This window comes from Oryx dammah, unplaced genomic scaffold (genome assembly GCF_014754425.2).
Source record: "Oryx dammah isolate SB20612 unplaced genomic scaffold, SCBI_Odam_1.1 HiC_scaffold_2, whole genome shotgun sequence".
Classification (NCBI taxonomy): Eukaryota; Metazoa; Chordata; class Mammalia; order Artiodactyla; family Bovidae; genus Oryx; species Oryx dammah.
This window is the reverse complement of record NW_024070186.1, coordinates 634,263-646,320: the sequence shown is the minus strand read 5'-3', so window position 1 is coordinate 646,320 and position 12,058 is coordinate 634,263. Positions and strand designations below refer to the sequence as shown.

General features: G+C 48.1%; 1 protein-coding gene across 1 annotated transcript in view; it reads left to right on the top strand.

Moving 5' to 3' along the window:
• Positions 1 to 5,348, top strand: part of KCNH8 (potassium voltage-gated channel subfamily H member 8) — a 476,728-nt gene extending 471,380 nt beyond the window's left edge. Inside the window, exon 16 of the mRNA XM_040263440.1 lies at positions 3,028 to 5,348. Within this exon, the coding sequence (XP_040119374.1) occupies positions 3,028 to 3,726 (699 nt within the window). The 3' untranslated portion in view covers positions 3,727 to 5,348. The remainder of the gene's footprint in view (positions 1 to 3,027) is intronic.
• The last annotated feature ends 6,710 nt before the right edge of the window (positions 5,349 to 12,058 follow it).

Genomic DNA, 12,058 nt, shown 5'->3' with positions numbered 1-12,058 from the left:
GAGAGCCTAAAATGTCATTTAGGGACTCCCTTGGTGACCCAGTGGCAAAGTCTGCCTTGCAGTGCAGGAGATGTGTGTTCGGTCCCAGGTCAGGGGACTAAGATCCCACATGGTGCAGAGCAACTAAGCCCTGAACTCAGAGCCAACCAAGACCCGATGCAGCCAAATTTTTTAAAATGTCAGTTAACCTCTGAGCTTTAGTGTCCACACTTCACAGATGGGAAAATAATAGTGCATTCCTGATGATCTTAGTATTGTTTGTTGGTCCAGTAAGGAAAGTGTACCTAAAAGCATGTTGTATTATTTACTTATTGGTTCAGTATAACTGTTGACGTGTCCAAAATGCAAAGCTGTACTTCAAAGATTATGTCTTTATTCAATGCTAAGGCCAATTGAAAGCATTTTTACTGGGAGCTGAGCCCCGGTGAATTTGATGCAGGCATTAACTTAGACAACCTACAAGAATGAATGGTCAACATATCCTTCAAACATCTCATTTAGTATCCACTTTCTCTTTGGAAATTTTGATAGAAGAGCTAATCAACTGAAGACAGAAGCCCTGGGTGAATGCCTGCTGTGCTGAGATGCAGAGATGACTCGTGTCGACTGAGTACTTTAGAATTGAGGCCTGGCAGGGTATGAAATTGACAACCTGCAGTGAAAATTTTAAAACACATAGACTCTTTCTCAGATTCACTGCTTCACTTATTAAATGTGAGTCTCAGAGGTACCTTTTTTGCCACCAAAAGTTTTAGATCTGCTGAAAAGCCTGGGCAAATATTAGATTGAGTCCCTTGAGTTCCACCCTAACTGCAAGGCAGAAATATTTTTGGTCTGGCAATTTCAAGGCAGGTGTTACCAGCTGGTTGCCTGAAACATGGAAAAACCTCCTTCTGGCCTCTTAAAAATGCCTGATTTGACTGGTACTGCCTCCTGATGGGCCTGCCAAGGAGAATTAGTTTCTTACTGCAATTACAGGAAGTGAACTGAATGAAGTTACTGGGTGAATTAGGAATATATATGTATATATTGAAAAAAAAAGTCTGACCAAAACAGAAACATTGGTTTTGGCTTCAGTGAAACTGAACTGCCCTTTGGTCTTTTTTATTTTTGATGGTATTTGGCCAATGGATTCAGCTGCTTGTGTTGGAATTTGTGGTTCACAACAGTAGGATCGAGGCATAGGAAGTCCTTTATAAAATAGTCTTACAGCAATGAAGCCAAGATGTTATCATGTGCATGAGTGTTATGAATATAACCAAAGGCTGGAAAATAGGTGTGTCCTGCTTTCTGAAATATAGGTTTTCCACTCTTTGAAAAATCCAGAAAAGCTGGATTTAAGTCAAATTGAATTTTCTGGTGGTCTTCCATGATTAGAAAAGCAGTGTGGTTATTAGGAAAATAAACCCTCCAGTGAATTATAGTGTTAGCTCAAGTGTAAAACAGATAATGAGGACTCTCTAGTGTTCCTGAGAACTTGAGGGTCACGTCTCCTTTGAAAATCTTACGCAGACCTAGGAAAGTGTCTCACCTAGAAAAGTGAACAAAGCTTATACTGCACAACTGGGGTTATATCAGTGATTCTGTAGGTTTTTGACACAGTGATTCTGGGATCACTGATGGATCCCAGCCCTCCTGGGTCCCCATGGTGTTTATCTTTAGATTCACATTACTTTGAGATGTCTGGGGTCAGGGGTGTGTACCCTGGAGCATCCACTAACTCAGAGGAAGCAAAAGACGCTGTATTTCAGAGGCACCAGGGTTGATGGGCCTACATTCTAATTTTGTCCAAGAACTCTCAAATCACTTATTAAGAATGTCAAAGGCAAATATCATATGATATCACTTATGTGTGTAATCTTAAAAAATGATACAAATGAACTTATTTACAAAACAGAAAGAGATTCACAGACATAGAAAACAAGTTTATGGTTACCAAGGCAGAAAGCGGGGAGAGGGATAAATTAGGAGTTTACTGATTTACACTACTGGATATAAGCTAGAAAACAAGGACCTGCTGGGTAGCACAGGTGCTCTTCTTAATGGTTTGTGATCATCTTTAAGGGAAAATAACTGAAAAGGAATATGTGTGTGTGTGTGTATGAGTGTATTTGTGTGAGTGTGTGTGTGTCTGTGTGTGGGGGGTATGTAAGTGTGTGTGTGTTGGGGTGGGTGTGTAAGTGTGTGTGGGTGCAGGTGTGGGTGTGTCTGTGTGTGGGGGGGGTGTAGGTGTGCTTGTGTTGGGGTGGGTATGTAAGTGGGTGTGTGGGTGTGAGAGTGTGTGTGTGTGTGTGAGTGTGTGTGTGTCTGTGTGGGGGGGATGTGTAAGTGTGTGTGTGTTGGGGTGGGTGTGTAAGTGTGTGTGTGGGTGTGAGAGTGTGTGTGTGTTGGGGTAGGTATGTAAGTGTGGGTAAGTGGGTGTGCGGGTGTGAGAGTGTGTGTGTGTGTGTGAGTGCTCAGTCACTTCAGTCTTGTCCAACTCTTTGCAACTCTACAGACTCTAGCCCACTAGGCTCCTCTGTCCATCGGATTCTCCAGGGAAGGGTTGCCATGCCCTCCTCCATGGGATCCTCCCAACCCACGGGTCAAACCCACATCTCCTGTAGCCTTTGCATTGCAGGGAGATTCTTTACCACTGAGCCACTGGGGAAGCCCCAAATGTGTGTGTGTGTGTGTGTGTGTGTGTGTGTGTGTTCCAGGATGAACTTTTAGGCCAACCCAATGTGTGTAGCTGAATCACTTTGTTATCCATCTCAAACAGTATACATCAACAATATTTCAATTAAAAAATAATAAAGGTGTACAATTTTTTTAAAAAATAGACTACATCTCTCCAGGTCTCCTCAGAATGAGGATGACTTTAGATCAGGTGCTCAGCTTCCTCAGTCACCCTTCGGGCTTGGCTTGAGTTGGAGGCAAGCCATCTTTCCGACCTTCCTACTGAGAAACCGCCCTCCCTTCCTCGAGCTCTGAGATCACAGCCCTGCTGGTCTGACCGCTGCCTTCCGCTCTGCTTTGTCCGCACAGGTAACCACGCTGACTCAGGAGGTCTCCCAGCTCGGCAGGGACATGAAGACGGTGAGGCAGCTTCTGGAGCACCTGCTGTCGCCGCAGCAGCAGTCCCGGCTTTGCTCTCTGCACACCGCCTCTCTGCGTCCCTCCGCTTTCCAGGGCGGGATGACCTGGAGTACGCACCAGCCCTGTCTGCACTTGCAAGCCGCCGGTGCCACCTACACCCCAGCCCAGCTCTGCCAGGGGAGTGTCACGCCCGAGAGATGGAGTGTGGGGCCCTCCTCGGCGGGGGGCAGCCCCCTGCGGACGGGAGCCCCGGAGCAGAGTCCTGCGGGCGGGGAGCTCCGCGCCTCCCCGAGCCTGGGTCACACGCCTGCCCACTGCCAGCTGGTCCAGGAAGGTCGCCTGCAGCTTTTCAGGTGCGTCTCCCCGCAGTCGGACACCACGCTGACGCCGCTGCAGTCCATCTCGGCCACCCTCTCCTCCTCCGTTTGCTCCTCCTCAGAGACCTCTTTGCACCTGGTTCTCCCCAGCAGATCGGAGGAGGGCAGCTTGGGCCAGGGCGCCATGAGTTCCTTCAGTCTGGAAAATCTGCCGGTATCTTGGGAGCGGGAAGGACAGGCATCCGTCTCCACTGAACCCCTGGAGAGCTTTCCGCTAGAAATGGTCGCAAGCACAGCAGAAGGGAAAGATGGCAGAGCCGGGCACGTGTGATGTCAATACAGCTCACCGGTGCCTGCCTCCCCGTTACTGCGGGATGCCAGCCTGGGGTGGCCTTGCTAGCCCCTGGCAGCGTGAAGACTGGGCAGACCCATGGGAAACGGGACCAGGCCAGGGCAGAACCACCTCCACCCTGCAGCAGACACTTCCTACATCCTAGAGACAAAATAGGACCCTTTTCCTGTGCAGGTATTAACTTACCAGGCTGTTTGACAGACTTTGGTGAAAGTCCAAAGACCCTGAAGGTCTGAGCAGCTACAGGTCCCAGATGAAGAATGTGTGGACTCGTGTCCTGGGTGGCTTTTCAGAAGAGCAGCAAAGGTTTTTTCCTGAGTGCCTGCGTGTCACTCCTGAACAATATCCATATTGTGGGCCCCGGGAGTACACAGTTCCTGCTGACCTACTTTTCAAAAATAGAAGGCGAGTGGACAATTATCACTGCATGTCATCTCCTAGACAATCAGTCACACAGAGCTGGTGGCCAGCGGTCAGCTATTGCACGTTATTTGCCATGTAAATGAATATGTCTTTATTTATCAAAAAAAGAGAGGCTATTTTTATATCCTTGGTATGAAATATGTATTTAAACTATTTAAACTATTTATAAAGAAATGAATGTTTTCTTTTCATTTTGGTAAAAAAAAAAAGCTTGCTGTTTTAACAAGAAATGCACTACTGTTACGTCTAGTAGATCAAAAATTACTATTAAGAGGACGTAGTTTTGAAAGGAAGCCCACCCCCTTTTATCTGCATGCAGTTTGCAACAAATGTATCCTCAAGCTTCTGGATTTACCAAAAAAAGTGAGATCGTATTTTATTAATGAGATAAAAAACCCGGTCAGAGTGTCTGGTATGGTGGGGGATGGGAGCAGAATCCACCCGACATCTGGGGACTCGTGTAAAGTCATGACTTGAGGCTACCCCCACCATACCCACATAAATGTTTCTCCTCCAGCCATCTTATGTGTGGTTCTGGAGCCCAAAACTGGTCTGGGGAATATGAGACCGCCACTACATTGGACTATTTTGGCCTCAAAATGAGGAAGAAAACCTTGAGTGTGTTCTTCCTCTGTGCTTATCTTTCAAGAGAGCTTGTGTAGACCAGTGAACATTCCAAAATGAAGCCAGAACTTCTGAATTCTAACTTGTAAAAGGGCTGCCAGCTTGCTTTGGATCAGCGCTTTAATTTTTTTTCTTGAAAGCTCTCAACAGTGCTCTAAGTTATGAAGAGCAGGTGTTTTCGTTCTCATTTTGCAGAGAAAAAAAAATAAAGCCCCAGCAGTTATACAGCTAGGATGCTGGAGACAGTCTAGAACGCATAATGCTTTCTACACCTCAACAAATATTCAAATTCAGATGCTGGCACGGTAATAATCTAAATGCCTTTGCTTCAGGGTTATTACGGTTAAGAATGTGTAAGGCCTCATCATTTAAGATGTTCTTAGAGAATATACTGAATTCACCTTCTGGAGTCCTCTGTTCCCATTTCCCACTGCAAAGAATAAATAATTTGAAAGTTGTATTATTAAAGACATCTACACAAAGCAAGACTTCTGGTGTGTGACTCTTATACCCTAAAATTGGCTAGAGCAGCAGAAAGAAAATAAAGCTTCTCTAAGAAAAGTGAAAGCCGTACATGTGTCTGAGGCAGGTCATTTAAGAATCTATCTTCTATTCCCCCAGTTCCAAAATTCAGTCTCTCCTTACCCAAGTGAATGGGAAAACTGAGGACAAAGCAACACGCAGGGTTTAACATGTATTTGTAGCCACAGTTTTTGCTCATCGTTACCTACATCATCATTTTAAGTACAATTCCAATAGATCTCACTGGTGTGGGTTCTGCCATCTTTCTGGAAAACTAGCACGGCCATCACCGAGGCTAATAACAAAGCCTGACCTTCTGATCTGGGAGTACTGACTACGTATCAACACCTGTTTAAGGAGTAAGACCTTATGTTTCCTTACATAATAGTCAAAAAATGTTAAAGTTATTATTTTATTCCCATTTTGTAAATGAATAATTGGGACACAGATTGTTTTAACCTGCCCAGTCATACTGTTTTAAATAACAGCCCCAATACCCCCATGGCCCCTCTGGGTACCCCTCCTTTCACAGTCAAATCTATTCCTGCTGCCTTTTGAAGTTGTACTTGTCATTAATTTCCCTGGAAATCCATGAATAAAATAAAAAAATTTTTGGTGTTTTTTTAAGCACACCTATGGGGTGAATTGGGCTTCCCAGGTGGCACTGTAGTAAAGAACCCGCCTGCCAATGCAGGTTGGATCCCTGGGTTGGGAAGATCCGCCGGAGGAGGGCACAGGCAGCCCACTCCAGTACTCTTTCCTGGGGAAATCCCATGGACAGAGGAGCCTGGTGGGCTACAGTCCATGGGGTCACAGAGAGTCAGACACGACTGCAGGGGCTGAGCATGCACTCATGGGATAAATCAGTCATGCTCTGGGGACTTTGGAAAGTCCTAGTGGCACGCCTGGAAATATGCCCATGATTTTCTGCCGGGGTCCAGCCCCGGTGGATCCAGGGAATTCGAAGAGGGGACGGAGTCGGCGTCTGGGAAAGGACTATTTAATTAGAAATATAAAGAGATTAGGAAAGAATAGTGTAGTAGGAAAATTAGTGGAGAAAAGATGCTGAATAACTTGGTTTATGTGGAAAACCAATAAAGTTCCAAGACAAGGAACTTGCACCGTCTCCATTAGGCTGCCGGTGCCCGCTTGAATAGCGGACGGTTCCCCCGCCTCGGGCTCCCTCTCACGTGGGTCTTAGAAGCCAGGGCAAATAAGTAGACTTGGTGAGCCTCCATGTTCCAAGGGATCAGCTTGAAAAGGAGAGGGAGGGAGAGGGAGAAAGAGAGAGAGAGAGTCGACATGGGGAGAGCCAGATTTCCAAGAAACCAGTTCGAGAAGCTGGTGTGAGAAACTGGTCCCTCCTTTATTGTTCAGGAAAGCTTTTTATACTTTTGGTTGTACATAGAGATCAATGGATAATACAAAGTTATGCAGCGTCAGCAGCCCTGACTCTTATCGAGACCAGGCTTTCTCTCTGCACACCCAGCTGTATACACAGGTCTCAGGTGAGTTACATCATCTTCTGGCCAAAAGGCCTATTAGTATTTTACAGCCCTTTTCTGATAAGGGTCTGTCAACCAGAAAACTTATTTGCCTTACTAGTGTTGTTCTTTTCCAAAATCGGGTGCCACTCTCAGAAATATTCTTACATAGCAAGGACACAAGGATTTATAACAAAGAAAGAGGAGTACAGTGATTTATAACAAAGAGAAAGTTTACTAACTCAAAAGTCTAGTGTTGCTAACATCAAAACTATTCCTTTTTCTATATCCAATTACATTGATTAATATCCTCCAGGTGCCTAAAAGATAAAAGAATATGGAGGCCTGGCAGCAGTCATTGACTCAACAGTGAAACCCATCACCAATATAATTTTTAGCTTTTTAGAAAAGGCTCTATATCTTTAAGATGCTTTAAGCTTCGTGCCTCTCGCTGTTGGGGGCCGTAAACAATTCACATGCGTAATTGTAAAAACCTGATCAGGTAAGTTAGAAAGCTATCAGAGGGGTTTAAGAGAGACATTCTTTTTATATGCAGGAGACTATTAACTGGAGCTCTAAGTTAACTCTTTCCAGAGAAGGTTGTTGGGGATAGCCCCCTGTTATGTCAGAAGAGTGGAAAGCACAGTAAAATAAAGCAGGCAGACTCTGGTTTGGGGGGTAGATGCTCAGGAGAATCCAGGGGTACCCCTGAGGCCTGATCTCAGCCTTTGCCTTTTGCCAGGCCCCCTTCCTCATGACCTTTGCCACGGGCAGGATTCCCCATGCTGGCTCCCAGCAATTTTCCAGCCAGTCACCTTCCCTGTGCCTACTCCTGACAGCTGACTTAGTGGGTGTAAGACCCAACTGCCCACCGTGAGCAGGGCTGCAGCTGGACAGGAATGAGCAAGCACCAGGGAGGGTTGCAAAAGGGCCCCTGCCTCCTGAGAATCAGCCCCACTCTATCCCCTATTAACCTTTCCCCTCGCCACCAATGGGCTTCCCTTGTAGCTCAGTTGCTAAAGAATCTGCCCACAACGCAGAGACCCGGGTTCGATCCCTGGGTCGGGAAGAGCCCATGGAGAAGGGAATGGCAGCCACTCCGGTGCTCCTGCCTGGAGAACCCGGTGGACAGAGGGCCTGGCAGGCTACAGTCCACGGGATCACAAGCGTCGGACATGACTGAGTGACTAAGCCACTGTCGTCACTGTTATGCTGACAAACAGGACTCTCCCATATCCAGGGCAGCTCAGAATGGCACGTTTGGGTGTCCTCTGTGTGGTTGTGTGTGTGGTGATGTTATTCCGGGAAATGCAAGTTCCGCGTTCCTCTGGATATTTGCTTCTCTGAGCACTGTGGCTGTGCAAGCGGCAGAGCCCGTAGCACCCCACGAGACACATGTTCGTGTCCCCACCTTTTCCTCTCCTCCCCACTCTCTGCCGGAGAAGCGAAGCAGGGATCTAGCAAAAAGAGAAGCACAGATGTTCTTGGCCAAGCGTATTTTCTTTAAAATAATATTGGGGACTGAAGTCTTCTGTGTGGTTCCATTTAAGAGAACCAGACAGATTATATTAGACTTTATTTTGAGACAACGTAAGAAGACATTTCTGGCAATTTAAGTTACTTACAAATGGAGTTTATTGTGTAAGAGGCGATAAAAATCAGAAGCAAAGTGTTCTTTCAGAGGCTGCTTAACTATCTGACAGGAATATTGTTTTCCAGAGGGTTCTGTATGAGGTGGGGATCTAGCAGGATACCCACAGCAGGACCACATGAGGTAGTTGTTTGAAATGTCAGGAAAATCTGGCTTCAACCCAGTCCCTTTGAATGGGGTCTGGGAATCAGCTGTTTGGTAAACTCCCTGATGACTTACATGCATGAAAGATTGGGAAGTATTTGTTTAGAGTCTATAGTGGTACAAGATTGAGTCCCAGCTAATTTATACACAAGTGGGCCAGCATCTAGATTTCAGTAAGGACAGCCTCGGGTCTATAATTGTATAGTAGAGAGGCTTGGTTTACACCTGTATCGGGAGTTCTCAAATTTCCATTTGAATAATGGATTTCTGGGTGTTGCACAGTGAGGCCAAACAATACTGAAACACTGGTGTCTGGAACAGAGAAAGGTTGATTACAAGGTCATGCTCACGCCTAAAGAACCCCAAAGTTACTGAAAGCTTTCAGCAAAGCCCATTTAAAGCAAATGGGAGGGGCTCGGTTAGTTGTTGCAAATGTCTTGGCGTCAGGGCCTTTCTTCTTGAAGTCAGGTTGTGGTGAGGTAACGATGTCCCTGTAAGTCTTTACCAAATGAATGTGCTGCTCTGTCCTGACAAGGAAGGGTGAGGTCTCGAGGCACAGCGTTTGCCCTCCAGGGTCCCGGTCCTGGCTGAGAGCAGGCAGATCTCAGACGCCAGCTCCCCCAGGGCTGGGTTCCCACAGGCTGCCCATATGGGGTGGGGGGACCAGGTCCCACAGACTGACCCAGCAAGACGGCCGCCACCGTTAGGTTGCAGAAACTGGGGTGGGGAAGAGGTTCGTGGCTCCCTCAAGACCTGGGCCCGCCGGGGGGACCTTGGTGAGGCTCCGGAGCCCCGTAGTGCACTGCCCCAGCCTGTTACCTGGGCCCCCAGCACCACTGGCCCAAGTTGAGGTGAGCTGGAGGGCTTCCAGGAGGAGGCCTGAAGATGCCTCTTACTCTCTGCCCACCTGATGACCAGCTATTGGCCGCATCCCCTCACTCACTGCCCCTCCTCGGCAGCTTGTTACGTGCGGGCAGGCCCGCTGCAGCCCCACCCGGAGCTGAGCAGGACTGGAGCCGCTCCTGGACGCTGCTTGCTTGTGAGTGGGGCCCAATGAAGCGCTGGCCAATGGCTGTGCAGGGCGTGTTTCCTGGTAACAGTGGGGAGTGATGAGGCCCGACCGCTGAGTGCGGAAGGCTGTGCTCATCACTGTCTGCTATATGGGGGCTATCATCAAAACAGGGATTTCAGTCCTGACACCTCAGGTAAGGGCTGGGTCCTGAGGGAGCAGACTCAAGAAACACCAAGCAGTGTCAGCATCTTGATAGTGAGGAGTTAGACCAGTTAGAATCGAACCAGTTATGACTGACAAGTGTGTGCAATACTGTTTCCGTTGCTTGCTGCTACATCAGTGATTTTTCCATGAAAGGATGCATCTTCTGCTCCCAGAGGCCTTCGAATTCTCGCTGGCTACTTGAATTCAAATGTTTGAGAGCCTACTATGTGCCATCCACTAGCACCACTTATTTTGGTGTTCATCTTTTCGTTTTGAAACTAAGAGCTCTTTTATTTAATGGAGATATAATTTACATATAATATTACATGAGTTACAACATAATGATTTGAAATTTGGATACACTGCAAAATAAGGACAATAATATCCAACACAGTTTCAATTTTTTTCTTGTGGTAAGAGCTCTTACCATCTACTGTCTTAGCAACATGTACAATTCAGCATGATTAAACATAGTCACCCTGTTGTACTTACATCCCCAGGACTTCATAATTTTGTAACTAGAAGTTTGTACCTTTGAACCATCATCACATAGTTTACCCATCCCCACTCCCTTCTTTGTTTCAAGTTTCATTTGGATTTTCTAGAAAGGAAAAAAAAAGTGAAGATGCCCTTTGAACTCTCGTAGATGGGCCAGTTCCACTGGATAGGGAGAAGCATACTTGGATGTGAATCAAGCCAGCTGTCTGGTTGGAAGAGGACAGCTGCTATGGGTGGCCCCGGGTGGACCGGAGCTGCTCCGGGCAGGATTATGATTTTACCCAGAATAGTAAAGGAGCTTGTCCCCAGTGGAGCTTGCGAAGGCCGCTGCTTCCCGTGAGGGGGTGGCTCCTTCCCCAAGGTCGCCCTCAGCAGACGCTGCCTTTTCCCAAGCACCTGTCCCTCTCCTCGCGTCATCTTCCACAATCCCCGCCACAGTGGAGCCTCAGCACACGCAGACTCAATTAAAGCTGTTCCAAAGGCTGCCTTTGCCCACTTCTTTCATCTCACCCTGTGATGAACGCTCCAGATAAACAGGGTGCTGAGAAAGGAGGAGGAGCTTTGGCGGAACACAAGCGAGGGTGTGTGTCCAACCATTTCCCTTGATCTGGGACCGCAGATGAGTTATTTCACACGACTAATCTTCATTCTCCATTTGAAAATCGAGGATTAGACTACATCTAGCTTGTGGAGTCTTTGTGAGGGTTTAATGAAGTGATTTATGGGAATGCACACTGCCTGACCTCTGATGACTGCTGCGCAAACGTCAGTTCTCCCCCTGGGTCCCTCCCATCCGCCTCCCGGTGCCTCTGTCTCCCTCTCCTTCCCCCGATTCCTCCATCCTTCCCCCCAGAGCTCTCCCCCGCCTCCTCCCTGGGCCTCCTGTCTTTCCACGTTCCCCTGCATCTCTCCCTCCCCTCGCATCCCAGGCTCACTTCTGGAACCTGAGCCCCTTTTGACAATTCTCTCCGCAAAGGTCACGGTGCAGCTTTTACACCATGTCCCCCGACAGCCCGCTCCTCACGGTATTTACCACCATGTCAACACCTACCTTAAAAAAACATCACTGAGGAGACGCCAGGGGAGAAACATGCTCTCTGCTCCTGCCGTCTTAGTCCCAACCCGTGTGGGTTCTGATTTATCTAAATTTTAGCAAGTAAAGCCTTAAAAAAAAAACAAAACCTTAATACAATTACAGGAAGATGCAAGACTTGTATTCACTGATGTGAGCATGCTCCATAAGCATATACTTTTCTTGCCCTCAAGTTTCTCTGCGGAAGTTGTGGTTGCTTCAGAAGCCGCACACACACGCACACGCACACACGCACACGCACACGCGCACACACAAGTCGGGCCCACCACCCTGGGTCACGGAAGACCTGGGCTGTGTCAGCCACAAGGCCGAGAGCTTTCTGGCAAGCGGTCGAGCCCCTTGGCTGCCTGCAGAGAGGGCGCGCTGTCGGCCACTGGACCCAGATGCCTCCAGAGCCCCTCCTGGACTTCCTCGGGGAGCGTGGCTCCCGCCGACCGCGAGGCCTGAGAGGCGCCGCCTGGGGCGGCCTCGTTCAGCGGAGCCCGGAACAGAGAGCTCCTGGAAGGCCTGCCACGGCTGAGCGGGGCAGGGGCTGCACCTCCGCACCCGGGGTTTCAGGGGACCAAAGAGCCGAACCTTCTAGAAAGAGCAGCGAGGCGAGCAGGACGGGGCCTGTGGGCAGAGCCAGGCCTCCACGGGCCCTGCCGCCTCAGGCT